This window comes from Enhydra lutris, unplaced genomic scaffold (genome assembly GCF_002288905.1).
Source record: "Enhydra lutris kenyoni isolate GAN:26980312 unplaced genomic scaffold, ASM228890v2 scaffoldscaffold12, whole genome shotgun sequence".
In the NCBI taxonomy this organism is placed as follows: domain Eukaryota; kingdom Metazoa; phylum Chordata; class Mammalia; order Carnivora; family Mustelidae; genus Enhydra; species Enhydra lutris.
The window spans coordinates 50,288,054-50,309,916 of record NW_019154096.1 but is presented as its reverse complement, the minus strand read 5'-3'; the positions used below and the strand labels follow the sequence as shown (position 1 = coordinate 50,309,916).

At 49.2% G+C, this 21,863-nt stretch overlaps 1 protein-coding gene across 5 annotated transcripts; it reads left to right on the top strand.

Annotated features, from left to right (window-relative positions):
- Positions 1–13,017: 13,017 nt before the first annotated feature.
- Positions 13,018–21,825, top strand: LOC111145364 (arginine vasopressin induced 1). 5 transcript variants are annotated; one of them, XM_022500227.1, is made up of 5 exons: positions 13,018–13,129; positions 13,356–13,491; positions 18,422–18,586; positions 19,336–19,632; positions 20,587–21,825. In XM_022500227.1, exons 3-5 carry the CDS (start codon positions 18,438–18,440, stop codon positions 20,744–20,746), a joined length of 606 nt encoding a protein of 201 aa, XP_022355935.1. In that variant the 5' UTR covers positions 13,018–13,129; positions 13,356–13,491; positions 18,422–18,437; the 3' UTR covers positions 20,747–21,825. The 5 variants fall into 5 exon arrangements, with proteins under 5 accessions (XP_022355935.1, XP_022355938.1, XP_022355936.1 ...); XM_022500230.1 differs by lacking the exons at positions 13,356–13,491; positions 18,422–18,586; XM_022500228.1 differs by lacking the exon at positions 18,422–18,586 and having other exon boundaries at positions 13,111–13,491.
- The last annotated feature ends 38 nt before the right edge of the window (positions 21,826–21,863 follow it).

Here is a 21,863-nt window from a genome sequence, read left to right as displayed (position 1 = left end):
AAACCATCCGGGTGTGGAACGGAGGAACAAGGAGCACCGGCTCCTGCCCTCACTGTGTTTGCACTTTCTCGATAGTACAGCGACAGCTGTGGACACAAAAGGGAAAAGAAGGTAGATGCAAGGAAATCTAAAAGGGAGAGTATGTGTGATGGAAGGGCTGGGAAAGCTTCCAGAATGGAGCATCTCTGGAGGGTGGATAGAGTTGTGACAAGCAGAGATGGTGACTAGGCATTGTTGGGCAAGGCGGTCCCCCATGGGGCCTGAGCAGCCATGGCTCTTAATACTGAGTGTGCTGAGAATGCAAAGCCATGGTCACCCATTCACTTTCCAACCATTTCTGGCTGCTGTGTTCTGCAGCCAATAAGTTTGTGGGGTGAAGGAACACTCACCCCGCCAGATAGACAGTAGGCTTGGTAGTTGCTTACTGTAAGAGTGGTGGTGGTAGGAGGGGACGGGTGGGTTCCCCAAGCTCAGTGCTGCGTAGCTGTGACATAAAGCTCTTGCATAGGTAACATCCACCAGGGCCCCTCTTCGTTGCCCCCATCAAACTAGGGAGTGAAGGAAAGAGACATAATGATGATGCTCGTGCAGCCTGCTGTGCCAAGAGTGGTAAATCCTTCAAGTCTGTCTCAGGAGACCATATCTTCTGTCCGCATTTATGAAACAAGAGCAGGCTAGCTTATTAGCTTGTAAGCGGGCTGAATCGCAGCCCCTGACAGAAGCTATAGGCAAAGGGAAGAGTGTGAGCAAGACCTCCGTTGTTCAGGCAACGAGAATTAGTGATGCTTGCTGGACGTTGTTCTATGCCCCAAAGCAATGACTTTGACTATGCCCAGAAGGGGAGGCAGCTGATAACAAGGAGGGAAGCATGGCCCCCTGGAGATCCCATGACCCACTCCTGCTGGTCGGTCAGTTCCTTCTTCAGCCTCTGGGCTACTGTAAATCATTGCATTCATAGACCCAACTCGCACTGGTTTAATACCTATTAAGTGCCAGGCCCTGAGTTGGCCCTTGACTTAAATTAGCTAACAGCAGAGGCCGAACTCACAGCGAGGAAATAGTGTTGGCACCTGCAGAATCTTGCCCGGAATCTTAGAGTTAAATTACTAAATCAACATTTCCTGAACACCTGCTGTGTATGTACCTGACATTACGCCACAATCCTATACCTGAGTTGGAAGAGGGCTTAAAGATCATATTTGTTCCTGGCTTCTCATTTTATGCAGGGGTAGCTACGGCCTGGGGAAGGTAAGTGACTAGCCCCAGGTCCCACAGCTGGTTGATGATGGGAGTGCCAAGTTTAGAACTTAGGTCTCCTGACTCACTGTCCAGTGCTCACTCGGGGCAGGGAGCTCTGCGCATGAACACTCTTTTGGTCACCAAGTGGCTCACACCTCCAGGCATGTTCCCAAGGCTGTGGGAACACCGAGCTCTGGAATGGTGGGTGGGGTGGGTGGAGTGCCCTCTGGGTTGGAGTTGGGTAGGAATTTGGGGGGGGTGCTCCTGAGTTTGTTATTCCAGCCCCCAAGGAGGACCTGGCGTTGGCTGGAGCTATAAAAAATGGCCTGGATTCTGGGCCCCTTTGGGCAGACAGAGGCAAGGGGCCACAGTCTGGGCATGAAGTGGTAAAGGCATTTGACTCTGGCAAAGCTCAGCCCTCGCTCCCCAGGAGAAGCCGGCCAGGACCAGACTCGGAGCCACAGGCATCCTCTGAGTCTTGACTTTGTGTGAAGCCACCCAGAACACTGGCTGGTGAGGCTGGGTCCTTAAGGCTAGGGAACCATGGTGTCCAAGGGAGACGCCCATGAGACTTCACCATTAATCCGCTTGCCGAGAGCTACTGAAGATGACCTCCTACTGGGACCTATGGTGGGGTGGGCAGACCCCAGCAGACCACATTCCTGGGACAGGGACAGACACTCTGGGCCAGGGTGGACTGAATCAGTCACCACCACTCTACCAGTCAGCCTTGGGTAAAAGTGGCAGAGACTCAGTGGGAACACCCACCATATGCAAAGCATCTACCACATGCCAGGCGGCAGATGCCAGGTGCTTGCCAGTCTTGTCTCACGTACTTTCCACAGCAGCTCTCTGAGGTAGGTCCATTAAAACCGCCTCTGCTTTAAAATGAGGAAACTGAGGCCTGGGGAGCTTGTGTGACTTATCTAACATCCCATATGTAATGGAGAACGGAATTCAAATATTTGATCTCCGAATCCAGGCTTGTAATCAGTGCATAGATCTCGGACTTCAGTCTTGGTCTTGGAGGTCACAAGACATCACAGGACTGCCCCCGAGCAGTGACAAAGAGAATGATCTCCATGTTGCAGAGATGGTCCGCAGGTACTGGGCCAGGCAGGGAGAGTGGGTGTGGCTGTCACAGGCCCCAAGACCTACACTTGGGGAGCCTGGCTGTGTATGCTGTTTCTGTTTCTTACCCTGCTATGTGAAGGGTCTCCAAGAAAGGGGAATTTGTCCCCTGAACTCTCTAGCCCACCCATGGCTGGAGCTTTAAAGCGAAAGGAATGAGGCCCAAGGACTGGGCAGAGCCAAGGGTTGCCCTCAGAGGATGCTCGGTATGCGGTGTTCACCTCCTCCTTGGCCCTTGCAACAACCTTGGGAGATAGGCAATTCATTATCTCCGCTTGACAGCTGAGGGAAATGAGATTCAGAAAGATTAAGCTAGGAACTAAATTTAGATTTCTGGACCACTGGAAACACTACTGCTGTCTGAGATGCCCTGAGTCTACTTTAACCATGAACTTGCCCCTTACGTCTAGTCTCACCAGACTCTATAAGACGTTATTCACTGAAACCACAGAGCAAAAGCAATCGTGCTATCCCCTTCACTACCACTTGGTTTCCAACTCCCATGACCACTGGGGACTCTTTCAGATGTGGCGAATCATGGAGATTTTCTCCAACTCTGCTTTTCTCTCTGCTGCCAAAAAGTCCTCCCCGCCCCCCGCCAGACAACCTAGACAGGCAGAGGGGATGTGACTTCCATGACTGAAAGAGATCAAAGGTCACAGAAGCCACTGGAGACCAAAAAGGACCTTGTCCTGACCCATCAGGAAGATGCCAGAATAGCTAACATCATGGCATTTAAGGATCAAGAGAAGCCCCAAGAATCTTCAGTGGCATGGAAATGCTTCGGCAGGCCTGCCTGCCGCCCCCCTGGCAGCCTTCTCCCCATACCCGCAGCCCCTGTTGGTGTGGTGGCTCTAGACAGAGAAGAAATATTTATACCATAAAGCTCTGTTGCTATGTTCCCATCTCCTCTTCTGACCCGAACTGGGAATTTGGCCAAATGGTCATTCCTAAATGGAGCTAGTGCTGGAGTAACCAAAGCCAGAGCATGAGGCGAATTTAGGGGGGAGTAGAAACCCTGAGTTGGCAGAGAAAGTTGATCTGCAGAGAAAAGGGCTTATTAGAGTTATTAGAGTTGTTTAGAGGAACAGGATGGATAGATAAATAACACATACATATAGTTATCATAGGAAACTGGTTTGTGGAATTATGGGGGATGGTAAGTCCCAAAATGTGCAGTTGGCAAGGTGGAGACCGAGGAGAGCCAGGGCGTAGTTTAGTCTAAAGGCTGCAGGCTCAAGACCCAGGAAGAGGCAGTGTTTTAGTTAAAGTCCAAAGAAGGGTGTAGAAACAAACCAATGGCTCAGGGTGCCTGGGTGGCTCAGTTGGTTAAGCTTCTGACTCTTGATTTTGGCTCAGGCCATGATCTCAGGGTTGTGAGACTGAGCCCCACATCAGGCTCTGTGCTGAGCATGGAGCCTGCCTGCTTAAGATTCTCTCTCCTCCCCACTCCACCCCTGCTTGCATGAACGCACGTTTCTCTCAAAAATTAAAAAAAAAAAAAAAACCCACAATACAACAACGTCTCCACTCAAACAGTCAGACAAAAGGAGGTCGTTCTGGGGCACCTGGGTGGCTCAGTCGTTGAGCCTCTGCCTTCAGCTCAGGTCATGATCCCAGGGTCCTGGGATTGAGCCTCGCATCAGGCTCTCTGCTCAGCAGGAAGCCTGCTTCTCCTTCTCCCACTCCCCGTGCTTGTGTTCCCTCTCTTGCTGTCTCTCTGTCGAATAAATAAAAATCTTTGAAAAGAAAAAAAAAAAGGAGGTCCTTCTTACTCATGGGAGGGTCAGACTTTTTTTCGTTCCATTCGGGCCTTCAACTGATGGCACAAGGTCCAGCTCCATGAGGAAGGGCAATCGGCTTTTCTTGGTCTGCCAATTCCGATGTCCCTCTAATCCTAAACCACCTTCACAGACACACTCAGAATAATATTTGAACAAATCTCTGGGCACTCTGTGGCCCAGTCAAATTGACACATAAAATTAACCATCACAGGCAGCTATGCAGGGACAAAAGATGGCAAGAGAGGACAAGCGCCTGTGACTTGCTTCACGTTGTCCCACTAGACTTCATTCTGTGAACTCACTGCGGCTTTCCAGTAACAACACCCCCCATGCTTCTTCACCTGAGACAACTTAAACAGATTTCTGTTTCTTATAATGGCCCTGGCATGAAGGAAGTAGGACTTGGATCCTAACTGCTAGGGTCTCATTCCTAGTTCCACTCTGTGATGGTTTAAAAACAAAATGGCTACAAACTCTTTGATTCTTCATCCATCAAGAAGTTGCATCTATGTCCCCTTTCCCTGAATCTGGGTGAGCTTGTGACTCAGTTATAACAAGCAGGACAGTAGGAACCACACTGTATGACTTCTAAGTTCTGTCCAAAAGACAAGGCCACAGCCCTGAGCCACCATGAAAGAAGTCTCTGTTCCCGGTCATACTGAGAAACCACCAAAGCCCTCCAGTCAGCAGTCTGGGCCTTCCAGTTCTCCCAGCCTAGGCCCCAGACATACAAAATGAGCTTTCAAATGATTCCAATCCTCAGCTGTCAAGGAAACCTTCACATTCAGGACTTCCAGCTGGAGTCCTGACATCACAGGGCAGAGACAAGCCACCCCCACTGTCCACTATCTCAGTTCCTGTATATCATTCATACTTTTTATTTTCTGTTGTTTCCTGATGTTTTGACATCTTGGGACCTTGCAGATCCAGGGAGGGCTGCCCCTCCCATATTTAGCTAATTCCTAAAGATAGCAAATAATGTGACTGTGAGTGTGCCTTTGCCATGCAAACCAACCAACCCTGAACCCACACTCCAAAACCACCTCCTCTGTTTGGGCTCTTGTACTCCAGGAGGCAATTAATATTCCTCCCCCCTTATCATCCCAGGGAAAGGTGTCGGGCAACTGGAGACTGTCCCTATGCCCCAGAGCCTGTGGGAATTATTCAAATTAGCCAATCCTAAACCTGCCTAGCTGCTTACTTTGTTTCACCCATTTCTTCCCACAAAAACTACCAAAAAAAGCTCATTTCTGTGTTTTTCTCTTGCTCCTTCTGCCTCCTGACCGACCCTGAGGCTTCCCCATGTGGCTCTGTGTGATGTGGCATATCCCTTCCTCTGGGGACCTGTGAGTAAAAAGTTATCTTTTCAATGGCAGCCGTTGCCTAATCTGTTGGCCTCACTATTCCTAAATAAAACCAAAACCCTGAGGACATTTTTAAAACATCCTGACCTGTGGCCCCTGCGTGGCTCAATCAGTTAAGCCTCTGATGCTTGATTTCACCTCAGGTCATGATCTCAGGGTCGTGAGACCTGAGGTCCCACCATCCTGCTCTGTGCTCCATTTGGAGTCTACCCTAGAGTCCCTCTCTCTCTTCTCCTTCACCCTCAAAATAAATCAAACCCCGTGTGGGGCTCTCTGCTCAGTGGGGAGCCTGCTTCCCCCTCTCCCTCTGCCTGCCTCTCTGTCTACTTGTGATCTCTCTCTCTGTCAAATAGATAAATAAAATCTAAAAATTAAAAAAAAAAAGATTTTATTTATTTATTTGACAGAGAGAGACACAGCAAGAGAGGGAACACAAGCAGGGGGAGTGGGAAAGGGAGAAAGGCTTCCCGCCAAGCAGGGAGCTGGATTTGGGGCCCGATCCCAGGACCCTGGGATCATGACCCGAGCTGAAGGCAGACGCCCAACGACTAAGCCACCCAGGCGCCCCAATAGATAAAACCTCTTAAAAAATAAATAAAACATCCTGACCCACAGAATCCATAAGCATAAAAAAATGGTCATTTTATGCCACTATGTTTTGGGGTGATTTGTTAGGCAACAGGTGTAGCTGGAAGATATGTTGCTATCGTGCAGGTCTCTAACCTCAGCTTTGTCATTGGCATAAGGAGATTAACAGCAACGACTCAGCATCACTGGGCTGTTGTGGGGATTCAATGAGATGCAAAGTGTCCAGAGCTCATAGTGTTAGCTTTATCATCAGTACTGTTTTCTGAAAGAGCTTTGACACCCAGCTCACTGGATTCAGGGTGTCAGTGGATTGCAAGACAAAAAAGCCTGCTCTCACTTAAGTTTTGTTCACTTGACGTTCTTCACCCTCATCACACTACCGGTCTCGCTATCCTCCACTGATTCAGCCCGAGTCCGATCTCGAGACAGAAACCACACAGTAATTTGCATAGGGGAACCTCAACATAAGGAATTATCATTTACTCTAACGGAGAGCTGAGGCATTAAAGAGCACTCTGAAGAAACCAGGAAAAGAAAATATAAGCAACAGCTACGACTCCTAGGGCTGAGATAGGCCCTTAAGAAGAGCTCTCCTCCTCTCCCCACTCCCAGGGCCAAGATTCAGATCTCCTTAAAGAGGACATAGCTGTGGCTCAGTAGATGGCAAAGAAGTCACTGAGGTGCTGCCCTTGTAGAACTTGCCATCTGGGATGCGACTGCAGGGACATCAAAAGTTACTGCAAAATGGAGCATGTGGATGGCTCAGTCGGTTAAGTGTCTGACTCTTGGTTTTGGCTCAGGTCATGATCTCATAGATCATGGGATCCAGCCCTGTGTGGGGCTCCGAGCTCAGCGGGGAGTGTGCTTGAAGATTCTCTCCCTCTGTCCTGCCCCCCCACTCAGGTTCACTCTCTCTCAAATAAATAATCTTTTAAAATCTTAGAAAAAAAAAAAAGGGGTAACTGCAAAGCCACCAAAGATGAGGGAAGCTCCTAGCCCCTGTGTGTCGCTGGCTGCCCAGCGCTGTAGGCCCCAGGCGCTGAACAAGCCGCCCACACTGCGAGAGTCCACACCACGGGAGTCCACACCGTCGGACCAGGTGCCTGAGAAGACACCTGAGCTTCCGGAGCAGGCCCTGGAGAAGGCTAGCAAGCTGCCAGAGCTTAGTGAGCGGACACTCCAGAACCAAAGAGAGAAACCTTTCCTCCCACCGCGTCTTGCCGGCTCCCTCTACTGACAAAGCTAAGCATTGTGTCCCATGGAAAAGGAGAAATATTTACAGGACTCGGCTCTCACAGAGATAACCGGTGCCTTCTACCCTTTTGGAGACTCAGCTTCCATATGCAACCTTCTATATACAATTGGACCGCCATGCAACGATGAAACAACTCTGTATTTCCACCTAATGAGATACAGCTGTCTTTCTTGGAGGTGACGTTCTCACCCCCTCTCTCCACAAAAGGAGATACACAGCCCCAACGGTCTGCATTAAATACTGCTCAGAAAGAAAAACGAAAAAACAAAAAACAGAAACACTTCTCAAATTTTGCCAGAGTCCCTCAGAATACACTGTTAACTAAATACTAACATGGTAATGTTAACTTCCAACAACTGACATAGAAACTTACATATGGGGCGCCTGGGTGGCTCAGTGGGTTAAAGCCTCTGCCTTCGGCTTGGGTCATCATCCCAGGGTCCTGGGATCAAGCCCCATGTCGGGTTCTCTGCTCATCGGGGAGCCTGCTTCCCTCCATTCCTGCCTGCCTCTCTGCCTACTTGTGATCTCTGTCTGTCAAATAAATAAAATCTTAGAAAGAAAGAAAGAAAGAAAGAAAGAAAGAAAGAAAGAAAGAAAGAAAGAGAAAAGAAAGAAAGGAAGGAAGAAAGGAAGAAAAGAAACGAAACTTACATATGAAATGAAAACGTGGAGAGAAAAAGAAAAAGGTTAATATGTACAAAAACACCCTGTATATATAACAAACAGAGAGAAAATATGCAAAGCTACTACAAGCTTTGTTTTTATAATTGGCCACAGGGCTGTTTCAGTAGCCATTAATGATTTTCTAGTAGTTTCGTTCCTTATACACTTATTAGTTGATATTGTACTATAAGGAAGGCCTTTTTCTTCTCTTCTGTTTACCTGTTTATTCACTTACTCATATTGCTGTGGACTTGGGTATTCTTTCACTCATTGGGTTACAATCTGTTGCTGTCATGCTTCATTTTGGTGCTCTGCGTTTGCTAATGGGAGCCCTTATAAATGGACTCCTAGTCCTTTTGATGTGTTTCCATCACTCTCTGAGTTCTTCCTTACTTTTCAGGACACGATGTTTTAGAATCATCCTGAACTTTCTCAACCCCAGTGGTTGAATCAATCATTTCTCCAAGGAGTCATGGTTCCTTTTGTGGAGAATGGTATGGAAAACTCAGAATGTGGGTTGTAAATGTGCTTATTCCAGCTGGGGCATCATCACTTCTAGGCCCTCTCAGCAGACACAGCTGGAGAACGTGTGTGTTTAAATGTGTTCGTGTGGATACATACATGTATATACGTACACATATACATTTAAACATATGCATACATTTACAACTTAATTATTTCTATATCTACTTATCTGTACATTAAAAACCATGCGTTCTGGGGCGCCTGGGTGGCTCAGATGGTTAAGCATCTACCTTTGGCTCAATTCATGGTCCCAGTGTCCTGGGATGGAGCCCCGCATTGGGCTCCTGGCTCAGTAGGGACCCTGTTTCTCCCTCACCCTAACCCTCTATTGTTCCCCCTGCTTGTTCTCTCTTGCTCTCTCTGTCAAATAAATGAATAAAAATTCTTAAAAAAAAAAAGAGCTAAGTACTTGTTAAAAAAAAAAAAAAAGGACATGAGTTCATATTTGCTATGGATTGAATTGTGTCTCCCCAAATCCACATGTTGAAGCTCTACCCTCCAACAAAGCTGTCTTTGGAGTAAGGAAGTCATTAAGGTTAAGTGAGAGAGGTCTGTAAGAGTGCAGCCCCAATCTGATAGGATTAGTGCATTTATATAAGAAGAGACACCAGAATCCTCCCTCTCTTCCTTCACCATATGAGGACACGGTGAGGAGGCGTCCATGTGCAACCAGGGAAGAGGGCTCTCACCAGAAACCAGATGGGCTGGCACCTTGATCTTGGACTTCCTGCCTGCCCAGCTGCGAGGAGCACACATTTCTGTCATTAAGCCACCCAACCTGTGCTATTTTGTTATGGCAACCCGAGCAGATTAATACAAAATTGACCTTTAATTCTAATGTACATGAGTCAGATTAGGTGTGGAGGTTTTGTTTTGCCTTCGAGGTTTTGTTTTGTTTCCATGGTCGTGTTTCTACACTGTACTGTTTGCCTATAGGGCTTTGTTCTCAGTTGCCAAGTTCAGAGAAGAGGGCTGTAGTAAGTTGTCTTGTATAAATAATGTCCCAAGCACAAGGGAGCTTCTTAAAAAGTTTACAATTACCAAGAACATTTATCAACAAAAAGAGAGGGGACTCAAGAGATACACTACTGCTTGTCAGTGGAGGGTGGACGTTCTCTCTGGTCTCCCCAGAACAGGACAGACAGCAAGAACAAACCCATTGGAAGGGAACCATTCACAAGAGCTGCATGAACGATCCCTGCAGGACAGAGAGGGAAGGAGTCAAATGCTGGTTTAGCATCTGTAGCAAGGTCTGTATTGAGCCCTATGCCCACTGCACCTCGCTTCATCCTCACAGGTGGGGATGGTTAGTTCCACTTTATAGAAGAGAAACTAGGAAAGCAGAGAAGTTAGGTTATTTGCCTAAGGTTGAACAGCTGGAACCCCTTTCCTAGACTCTACTCCCCTAGAAACTAGTACTCTGAGGAGCCATACTGGCAGCCAAGGCTACAGGAACATGTGCACTCCTATACACACCTATCGAAATAGTCTCTGAATTGAATGGAAAAAGTTGACGAAAGCCCCACAATCAAAAAACAGGACCATACATAAACCCTTGTGTCGCCCAATCGATTCACGCACTATTTTCAATTCTCATAAAGCTAACTGGCAGGGAGCATAAGGGCGACCCATGTGGGAACCACGAGCTGATTAGAAATGACTCTTCCCGTTGCAAAATGATACCAGGTCATAACACAAACAACAGTCTGCTTTTAAGTGTTGATATTTTGTTCACTGTGGATGTTTTACATTAATTTTGATTTTTAAAAATATTACATTAAAATATTTATCTTGATTACTGGTTGGTTGGTTGGTTGGTTGGTTTTGGTGTCCCCTTAAGTACTGCACCCAAGGAATATTCCTCACTCCCCTCACCTTAATCTGATCGCTGGTAAAACCAGGTCTTGGCCTGAATTACATCAGGGCTCCCTTCCTCACAGCTCACCTTCTCTTCCAAACAGGGCCATCCCTGTTATGGGGTGGATCCCAGATCTTCCATTCCTGCATGATGGAAGTGTCCTGTCTTCTCATCAGTCATACAGATGCATAAAGCTGTAACAATAGAAATGTTTCCATTGTGTGATAAGTGCATGGTCACATGCCTGCAAAAATGTTGGGAGACACCAGATGTTCTCTACCCAGCCTTAGTCACATCTGACCCAGAAGCCACAAGTTCCCAATTCCCACCCTGGTATGCTCGTCTGAGCTGCTGGCATCAGACATCCTAGGCTCTCCAAGCACTGAGATGCCAAGAGTTCGGCCTTCCTATTTCTGAGACCGGGGAACAGGGCATCCCTGTTTAGGACTCCATACACCCCTCTTTTTAGCCAAGCAGTTGGCTGAAAAGGCTTTGCAGCAGTGAGCACCTTCTATTGGAGACGAACATTGCTGACTTCTTTATTCTTTTTGTTATTTCCCTAGGTCTTCAGGAAAAGCAAAGAGAAACTGTTGTTAAAGCCCTTTTAACTACAGCAAAGCACTTGCTGATGTTGTTTTTGTGCAGGACAGAAAGAGGAACTGGAGACCATGGGATGAGGAAGAACAGCTCCCAAATATCCCTTCCATCTTGCAGAAAGGGACCCACAAATCCTTACTTGCTGGGTTTTACTCCTTTCCCCTCAGAACTTTTACAGAGGAGAGATCACACTTAAATGACCATGAAGGTCAGCTCTGGAGTGAAAAAGAAGTCAGGGAGACCTAGCTGCCTATTCCCAGGCACCTTCCTGACCATATTTGAACCAGTGAACAAACAACTCACCTTCCAAAGAACTAAACAAGTGTTTATCAAGAATCTGTTGGGGGCACCTGGGCAGTTCAGTTGTTAAGCATCTTACTATTGATTTCCGCTCAGGTCATGATTTCAGGGTCATGGGATGGAGCCCAGCATTGGGCTCTGCGCTCAGCGGATGGTCTGCTTGAGATTCTCTCTCTCCCCCTCTACTTCTGTCCACTATGCCCCCCAAATAAATAAATAAACCTTAACAAACAAACAAACAAAACAGTGGACACTCCATCCACTCCCAAACCCTCTAATACAAGTTCCAAGCTGTGGGCAAAGTGACCTTCTAAAAACACAAGTTTTTCATGAGGATGAAATGAGCTACCATTTGCAATTGGCATTACTGGCACATGGTAAATGCTATGAAATATCTGTTAAACAGTATATATAATGTCATTCCCCTCAGAGAGTCAAATGGAAACTTTTTCACTGTCCGCCTCTGCCTTCTGCTCTCTCACCACTCTGCCCCTTCCTAGCCTCGCTCCAAGTCTCATATCAAGTCCTCCTGAGTCGAGCTACCTCCTAGACTTTGCACATGCCATTCTCTCTTCCTTAAACACCTTCCCAGACCCACTTCTCTTCATTTTACCAACTTCAACCTCTCCTTCCTATCTGAGCTTAAATGTTAGTTCTTCTACCTCCCAGGACCTCCTACAGGGAGTTGAGTTTCCTCCGTTTGGCCCTTTTATTTTGTTTTGTTTTTTTCTTTTAAAAGATTTTTTTCAGATCTATTTGACAGAGACGCAGTGAGAGAGGGAACACAAACAAGCAGGGCGAGTGGAAGAGCGAGAAGTAGGCTTTCCGATGAATAGGGAGCCCCATGCGGGCCTCCATCCCAGGATTTTGGGATCATGACCTGAGCCGAAGGCAGACGCTTAGTGACTAAGCCACCCAGGCGCCCCAGACCCTTTTATAATGTTTATCACAATTGTAATCACCACTAAATGTTTTAAGCTTTTTAAAGTCTGCCTTCCTTACTAGGCTGTAAATTCCCCCAGGGCACAAGCTTATAGACGTCTCCTACTCACTACCTCTTAAGAAACTTGGACAGGGTGGGCCCTAATGGACCATTGTCCAATGAATTATAAAACCTTCCTAATACTGCTTATTTAGATAACTGGCTCAAGGTTGCACAGCTGATTTAAGATTTGAACCCACGGCATTCTAGCTTTGAAGCCCAAAAATCTCGCCATCCTTTCCTTTCCCTCAAAGCTGGAGCCAGAAGATAAGTGGTCCGTCTGGGTGGTGAATTTAAGGAACTGCGGATCTATTTGCAGAGGGCCACAAGCTGCAGGGAGCACGCCCCGGTGCGCGCTGGCCTACCGCCCAGGAAAGGGGGCACGCGTCACGTGTACCCTGCAGGGCCTGCTGCCGCCGCACCCCGAGGCTGGAATGCGGCCCCGCCCCGCTCCCGCGCCAGCAAAACCGCGCTCTCCCAGGGCACTGACGTCAATGAAGGGGGCGCCTTCGGCCGCCGCGCTAGGGCGGCCGAGGGCGGAGGGCGGAGGGAAGGGGCCCCGGCGGACACGCCCCTCGCCGCTGCTCCGCGGCTGATTGGGCCCGCGGAATCTTCGCACTCAGGTTTCGAGGCCGGCGAAGGGAAGGGGGCGGAGCATGGACACGCCCCTTTCCCCTCTGTTGCTGATGATTGGCCCACAGAGTCTCCACGTTCGATTTTGGAAGGCTCCCTCCGAAGCTCTCACCAAGGCTCGGCCGTGGATTGGCTCTTCCCCGGCTGGGGAACGCTTTCTCCCGGGAGTCGCGGCTGTGACCTAGGTGGCCAGCCTTGGGCAGCCAGGTACGTAGATCGGAGGGCTGGCTCGCGCTGCGGTGGGAGCGGGCGGCGGGCCATCAGAACCCGGGTGGCAGCGGCTACCCGAACCCGCAGGTCCACTTAGGGCCCAGCGTTGTGCGAAGCGGCCACGTCTGAGCCCCGGGGGCTGACCCGTGCTGGGGATGTCGCCCTGCGACCTGGGCCAGGATATCCCGTCCCAAGCTCTCGTCCTGTGGGTGAACGCCGCCAGGTCCCTGTGAGCACCTTCGCAGCAGGAAGCGTAGAGCTACGCCCGCCCTTTCGAAAGGCCGTGAAGGGGTTGGAGTGCGCACATCTTAGCCTGCCCCATCCCGATTTGAGGTCTGTCGGCGCTGCCCTTCAGCGTGGTGAGTAATCGCTCTGACTCCTCACGGGGCCGTGGAGCGCTGAGGGCGCCGAGGCTGGCTTGGGAGACCTGACTTTCGATCCCTGCGCCTTCCGAAACCCGCAGAAGCAGATAGCAGGCTCGGAAAGGTTTCAGAGCCTCCTGGGTCGTGCCTTCCCCTGAAGACCTCGTCAGCCATCTGGCAGAACAAAAATAACAGCGGTTGAGGGGCTGGGCGCTGGGGTCATACTACCTGGGTATATCCAGCCTCACCACCTACCTCCTGTTTGACTTTGGGCAAGTTACTTAACCTTTCTGAGCTCAACTTTCTCATCTGTAAAATGGGTATAACCTATAACCATAGCGCCGCCTCATGGGGTGAGGATTAAAAAGATCACCTATTTGAAAGCGATGTTCTGTGCTTGACAGGGAGCAAGCTGCCTCAGTGGCAGCTGTGATTTAAAAGTGCACAGATGAATCCATCTCCCTTACCCTCATTTCCCAAGAGTAAAGGTCCGTTTTGAGGGAGTTTCATGAAAATGACAATGATTCTATAGGGCCTGGTTGTTAAACAGCCTTTCCCTTACATCACTCATTCATGATGCAGTGTACTGGGATGGATGCTTTCACATACTTTTATCTCCCTTATTCCCTTACAGGTTATTTATTCTCACTATTCTGATGATGAACAAAATGAGGCAGGGGGAAACAGGCTTGTCAATGTCACCCGGTTTTCAGAAGCACAGCCAGAACTCAGGGTTCTTGAACTCTTGAAAAGAGTTATTCCTTCATCTAGAGTTTATTTTCCAGTCGTATCTGAGTATGGGTCTAGGGGTAGGGCCCAGTTCCTTTCTCCGCTTCCACATCAGGTTTGGAGACCCACATGTATGCAGTTGCCTCAGGCACTGCTGGAGGAGGCTAGGCCCTGAGGCCTGGGGGGCTCACATGGCCATGTGGACTGGGCCTCCCAGTGGAGGAGCCACAGATTTTGGCTGCTGTCCAGTGGTGGGGGAGCAGGCCAGGGCCACAGCGTTGATTTGGGCCTTGGGCCAGAGCCTCCAGTTCTTTATCCAAGAGGCCCTTTGCCTCCAATTACAGACTATTACCATCAGCAGGGTTATCTGAAGGAGGGGAGCTGAGTGGGGAAGCAGTTGCTGCCCAGCTCACGAAAGTGCGTTCTGCCTCTCGTGGTTACCTGAGCCTCCTTGAGACCACGATCGGAATAGCTGTCTAAACTGAGCTTCACATACTACAAAGGATGCTCAATTGTGTACCCTATTTATGTATTACAAATTCATTGTCTGGTGAGTCACTTTTTAAATATACTTCTTCGTTTGAGCTCTCTCGTTCATTTATTGCCTATTTCAAAACAAGTTGAACTTTGTCATTTTCCACATTTGGTATTTACTTTGTGGGTTCATTTTTAAGCTAGTTTATGTCAAACTGAAGTATTTTGCAGTGAGTTTTTATTCATTTGCTCACAGACCCGTGTTTATATTCTTTGCTGTCAGCTCTGGAATGAAAGATCCATTTGTAATCTTTTAATATCCTTGCGGTGGCATTTTCCAGTTTAAAAAAAGTACCATTGTTCAAGTATACACTGATTTTCCTAGATTCAGGTCTTGTCCAAGAAAATAGGGGGAAAGAACTCATTGAGTAAGATGAGAGAGGTTTCTTCTGGGATGCCTGGCTGCCTCAGTCGGCGGAGCATGCCACTCTTGATCTCGGTCTATAAATTCAAGCTCCATATTAAGTGTAGAGATTACTTAAAAAATAAAACCTTTAAAAAAAAACCCAGTTTCTTCTGATAATACAAGTGTTCTGGCTCGTTTTCTGGAAGTTTGCATCTAATCTTATGGAAACTCCACTGATTTTCATTCTCAGTCTGACTGCTGGCTCAAGCCCAGGGTGGCAGGCAGAGCTAAGAGTGAGGATCCTTGAAATCTGGAGGTCCCAGGGTGCATGGAGGGTATGTTTGAAGCTGGAGGCTTAGACTCCCCCACAAATTTTGTTGGTGTGTTTGTAATTCACTATAACTCAGACACTAGAGGCTGGAGGTCGGGCCGTGTAGGGCCTTGTAGCCACACACAGGTGGCTAGGAATATCTGGGAAGTTAGACTCCAAGCCATCCCTGAGACAGCACTGCTACTTAAGCTGGTTGCCATTCTCTCTGAAGGGAGGGTGAGATTGCCCGAATCTGAGAGAAACGATACCACCTCTTCTCCCACCACCCAGACCAGCCTAGGAGTGTGTCCCAGGCTTGGCCGTAGCCAGCCTAGGTCCTGGGGGTGCCTTAGAGCGGTGAGTTCTCTGTCTTCTCCCAGACCTTAACCCCACATCCCACCAGCAAAACAGTGTCTTGTCTCCAGGGAAGATTGAGGAGGGCAGAAAAGAGGAACTACTGGTTGGGGAATTTCCTGGCACCTAATTAGCCAGGCCTGTCCACACATGTTGCGTCTAGGCCTTGGCAGCCAGGCAGACCCAGTCACTGCTTCCGTACAGACCTAGCCTCATCAGAGAATCCCTAACACCACACACGTCCTTGGAGACCAGAGGCATCAACCTCTTCTTACAGATGTAAGGGGGAAACTGAGGCCCACAGAGGCGAAGTGCCGGAGGGCCCCCCCAGCCAGCGAGTGGCAGGACTAGGGCTCAGAAGCCAGCACTGTGTGCCGTGGGCTGCGTTACAGTTCCAGATCTGTTTTGTGGAAGCTGGGGATTTTCCTCTTCAGACTGCCACAGGTTCAAGGCTAGAACAGCAGGCCACACAGTAAACAGCTCTGACGCTAATGAAAAGATTAAAATAAATTCTACAGCCCCGCCCTTGCCTTATGTGTGGGCGGGCCATGGTTCTTCTTTTTCCACCGGCAGGTTTCCCACTTGGTGACTTCGGTGAGAAGAGTGAAATATCTCTCACAGAGATGACAAGCCAGCAGCGTGCTTGGAGCTTGGTTGTGAAGGCAACTGAGGTTTTCAGACACGGCTGCAGCCCTTCACACCAGGTCCTGGCCTTGGCCGAGCCCCTGGCATTGAATCTGTCTCAGCTTCCTGTGCTCCTCTGAGCTGGGAGGAGGGTAACCCGATTCCTGGAATTACGTTGAGGATGAACCATCATGCATATTGTCGTGTCGCCTGACGCAGAGTAAATGACCCAGAGTCAGCTTTTTTATCAGCCTGAAAGTGTTCCCTGGTGACTGTTGTTTTCTGGTCACAGTACATTTTAATCATCCAGCTCAGGAGAGTTCATTACTACACATACTAGGGTTTTTTTTGTTTGTTTTTTTGTTTTTTTTTTTTAAAGATTTTTTATTTATTTGACAGAGATCACGAGTAGACAGAGAGGCAGGCAGAGAGAGAGAGGGAAGCAGGCTCCCCGCTGAGCAGAGAGCCCGATGCGGGACTCGATCCCAGGACCCTGAGATCATGACCTGAGCCGAAGGCAGCGGCCTAACCCACTGAGCCACCCAGGCGCCCACATACTAGGTTTTTAATTGGATTCCGTAATAGTACCTATGGAGAGGTAGATTTTAAAATTCCCATTTCCAGATAAAAGCACAATTTTTATGGAGTTCATTCATCTGAAAGTTTTCTGCAGGTTTATTTTAGTTACTGAACTCTTTGAAGAGTGGGGTTCTTGGGGCACCTGGGTGGCTATGTCGTTAAGCATCTGCCTTCGGCTCATGATCTCGGGGTCCTGGGATTGGGCCTCACATCAGGCCCCTTGCTCAGTGGAGAGCCTGCTTCTTCTCTCACTCCCCCTGCTGTGTTCCCTCTCTCACTGCGTCTCTGTCAGATAAATAAATAAAATCGTAAAAAAAAAAAAATGAAATCCCTATTTAAAAAAAAAAGAGTGGGGTTTGTTTGTTTAAGATTTTATTTATTTATTTGACAGACAGAGATCACAAGTAGGCAGAGAGGCAGGCAGAGAGAGAGGAGGAAGCAGGCTTCCTACCGAGCAGAGAGCCCAATGCGGGGCTCGATCCCAGAACCCTGAGATCATGACCTGAGCCGAAGGCAGAGGCTTAACCCACTGAGCCACCCAGGCGCCCCAAGAGTGGGGTTCTTATGAGAGGAGGCCTAGACACTGGGACAGGGTGAGTGTGGAAATTACTGGAATAAGGAGGGTTGCTATTGGGGTGAGGAGTAAGGGCCAGTTACATTTGAGGAGTCTGAACGCAATGGAGAGAGGTCTCAAACTCTCAGAACAAAGGCAGGTGAGAGTAAGGGCAGAGAAGCTGGGAATGCTTTATATGATTTCCTTTCTGTTTGTTACAGTGAGCATGGACATTTTGTATTGAAATGTATTAATTTTTATTCCCTTTTTAGTCTAGTTCCTGGGTGACAGGTGTCTCCATAGCTCTCTGGAATGAGGTGAGGTCTGGTGTAACTACCTGACCTTTGCCATTAGGCCTGGGGCTGAGGGGTGAAGGGAGCACAGGCAAGCCCTCTGCTGGCTCAGGCCCAAACAGCGGAAAAGGGACCCTATCATAACCTGACCCAAGTACAAAAGTCAAGGCCAAAAGGGTCATGGGGGTGGGGGTTATGAATCTGCATTTATTTGGCTCTTACCCTGTACCTGATACCACACTAGGCACGCTCAGTCCATAGAGCAATCCTGAGAAGTGGTTATGAAACCGTTTACAGCTGAGCAAAGGGGCTCAGAGAGGTTGAGTAACTTGCCTAGGGTCACCGCTAGGAAGGTGGCAGAGCTGGGATTTGAGTCCAGTTCTGTGTAATACCGAGGTCCTTGGTCTTCCTTGTCTCTAGTCTGCTTCCCAATCTCATAGCGTTTTCAGGCTGTACTGGAGACAAGGGTAGGGTGAGTGAGCCCCCTTTTATTATTTATTATTCAAATTGAACTTTCTAGAACTGAGGATGACCATTTAATTGAATTTTCATTTCCTATGAGGGGGCACTGACATGAGCCTTCCTTTTATCGAACTTTCTTACAGATTTCAGCCTCTGCCCATGGTTGCATATCCTAACCCTGGAGCTGCCTCTTCGCCCCTGCATTCCTCGCCATGGCTTTTTGGACTGCAGCTAGATCTCATTGTCTATTTCATACTGTGTTTGCTGAACTATTTGAACTTGGTGTCTCTCCAGGGTCTTGAAAGTAGGTGGGATGACTGTTCTCCATGTTATAAATGGGAAAGCAGAATATTAGAACCTTGAGCACTGTTCTTACCACTGTCTTCCCTCAGTCCTCGCTGTGACTCTGTGAAGCAGAATTGGTGTGGGAACCAGCTGAGCCAGGCAGTGGTGGAGATGGCTGGAAGTGGGATTCCAGTGTGGTCAGCCCAACCCCATAACCCTCCTCTTCTGTGCTACAGAACCTGGGCCTTCGCATAGAGGGCTGCTGTGCTCACGTGTCAAGGAGGTCACATGACTACAACTCCTAGAGCCATGCCTGGTACCTCTAAGTGCTCGACACCGCGCGGTGGCTACTCCCAGCACTATCCTTAGGACCTAGGTATCCTGGGGTCGGCCTGGGCTTACAGCCAGACAGACCTGGGCTCTGCTCCCAGCTCTGCACTTATGCAACGCTTTGTGGCTGCAAAGGATCATTTCAGCTGAGTTGCATTTCTTCATCTGTACGGTGCGGATAAACCATTCTGACGTCACAGGCTGCCGGGACTCCTCAGTGAGATAGTACGTGCATTGCACGCATAAGCACTTTGTAATAGTTTGACTGTCATTAGTGATCTTATTTCCCTCAGGTGCCCTGGAAGGTAGAGTGACTTCAAGTCAAGACTCACTGCACGTTAGTTCCTGGAGAATAGAAATGCCAGAAGGCTTGCATTCACCAGGACCCCAGGTCTGGGAAGGGCCCCATAAGCTGATGTCTCTCCATGCTTTCCTTCCCCAGAGCACCCAGGATGGGCACCCCAGCCTCAGTGGTGAGCGAGCCGCCCCCGTGGCAGGCCCCGGCTGAGGCCCGGGGCCGCAAGCAGGCATCAGCCAACATTTTCCAGGACGCTGAGCTGCTGCAGATCCAGGGCCTGTTTGAGCGCAGTGGGGACCAGATGGCCGAGGAGCGGGCACAGATCATCTGGGAGTGTGCAGGAGACCACCGTGTGGCAGAGGCCTTGAGGAGGCTGCGTAGGAAGAGGCCTCCCCGGCCGAAACCCCTGGGCAACTCACTGCACCACTGCAGCCGGCTCAGGTGGGTTCCTGGAATTGGAGGGCGGAGGGAAGGTGAGCGCTAAGGCTGCCCCGTCCACCACTGCCCAGCGCTACTGACTTGGCCTCACTGTGAGTACCAGCCATGGCAGGGGCAAGGTCTATTCCATGCCCATGATCTCTGTTACTATGGGAGTCATACTGGACCCCGTGAACTTCCACGGGAAGGCAGGCCTGGGTCCTGATTTGCAGTGATTCTCAGACAGGTGGGAGGGACTATCGTTTGGGCGGAAGATAATTTGTTTCCTTGTGGTAGAAGAGGTAACAATCACAAGTAAGCCTGGTTAAAATCTCGCCTGTGGAATTATAGACTATAGTGTAGGAGGGTTCCATAGAGGTACTGAGGTTTGAAAAGTGTTGAGGAACTTTAAATTTTCCCTAGTCATCCGCCTTTGCCTAGGTCACTGACAGCCTGGGAACAGCAAGCCCCAGGAGGTCAAGCTGAAACACACGGCCTAGCCAGTCGTTGTGGGTTATGCTCTGGGCTCTAATTCTTCCCGCTGCCTTCTTGGGGCCTCCAGTCAAAGCACTAGACTTGAACATGTCTTCTGAGTCAGCACGTCCAGGGGAAGCAGATCGGGCCCTTCCTCAGATGAACTCCAGCTGACTTGCAATCCCTGTTTAAAACACTTTGCTAAGGAGGTTACTTGGTTCCTCCAGTCTCCTATCATGGCTGACCACTGATGGCTGTCACGAGTGCAGCATGAGGAAGATGGAGAAATGCCGAGTATCACACACCCTGATAAACCTAGTCCAGCTCTCTTTATGGAAAAGACATCTGAAAGCTTTGCCTGGTCTTTAGCTCTCAGAGGGCCAAAGCCCTGGGCTTATTTTACCCCAAACAGTGTGATTTAATAGATCCTCATGACCACAATCTCTTTAGTCCCCATTCTGCTCTTCCTATTGACATGGGCCTATCACACACTTGTTCTCGCAGAATCCCCGAGTCCTGCGCTCCACTGGCTGACCCACAGAGTGGTACCACGGAGACAGCTTCTGATGATCAGTATCTGAACTCCAGAAGGACAAGTGCTAGGATCCGCCGGAACTGGAAGAAGCCAGGCCCTACAAGCTACCTCCATCAGATCAGACACTGATCCAGGGAAGGAGCTGGCAATGGCAGTATCTTCCCCAGGAATCACAGGGACTTTTGCCAAAGGGCCCAGGAGGTGAAGAAGGAAGAGAGATTTGAGGCAGACACCCCCACAGGGGTAAATGAAAGACCACAGCCCATTCAGAAGAGGACTGGAAATGTCCCCTGAGCTCTAGGTTATGTGGGACCCATTCCTCACCAGAATGAGAAACAGTGCCTCAGCTCTTCCCATCTTACAGTATACCTGGGCTGCATGATTATTTCCCTGAGGGTCACGTGATGGGCTCTCGGACTGAGCATCTCACCACTCCTGCTACTAACCCTCCTGCTCCTCCTGTAACCCATGGTCCAACAGCCGGCCCACACCCTGCCCCTGTCTGGCTAGCACAAGGAAACCGTGGTTTAAGTGGCAAAATAAAAACATTCATATCAACAGCAGTTTGTCTGTCACAAAAAGAGGATCCCCAAATGGACACTCTGGAGCCATGGGATGAAAGGTGGTGCTTACTGCGGGGAAGGGGTGTTCCCAGGAAGGAGGAAACAGGACAGGCCTCCTTTTCCCTGTGAGCTCCCCCAATCCCCTGTGCCAGAGCCTTCTCTTCCAGAAGCTATCTGGTTGGGAGATGGCAACATTTCTCTAAGGCAGTCCTGATCCACAGGAGAGAGGTGGCTCCTGGACTCCTGCCAGGTCTAGAAGGGGAAGGGCTATTCCAGTAGGCCTTGCATAGTGAGCAGTGAGTCTGCAGTCAATGTGCTGGCTGCCAGCCCTTCAGCGGGTTTCTTTACCCCCATGGGCCAACCAGCCGTACTGAGGTGGGACAACAGCCGGACCAATCATTCTTGAGCCTCCGGCATTATCTGAGGTTTCCTGGCCTAAAAACCTTTAAGGTGAGGATTTTGATCACTCTGCCAGCTTTGCCTCAATAGCATATTATGTGCTCATCAGCATTCAGCTCTACTCCAAGTAATCCTATCTGTCCCATTACCCATCACTTAAAGGACTCAGGGTTCAAAGTGCTTCAAGCAGGCTACGAAGTGCACACAGAACAGGGCTGCCCTCTTGTGGCCCAGAAGAGAAGCCGAGTCCATATCTCCTCACCCCAAACCCTTAGAGCTAGATG

Coding starts and splice junctions, on each gene's coding strand:
- LOC111145364 (XM_022500226.1), top strand. CDS start 18,390: ATGAGCCTTCCTTTTATCGAACTTTCTTACAGATTTCAGCCTCTGCCC. Junction 18,587..19,335: donor CTCCAGGGTCTTGAAAGTAG/GTGGGATGACTG, acceptor TTCCTTCCCCAG/AGCACCCAGGATGGGCACCC. Junction 19,633..20,586: donor CACCACTGCAGCCGGCTCAG/GTGGGTTCCTGG, acceptor TTGTTCTCGCAG/AATCCCCGAGTCCTGCGCTC.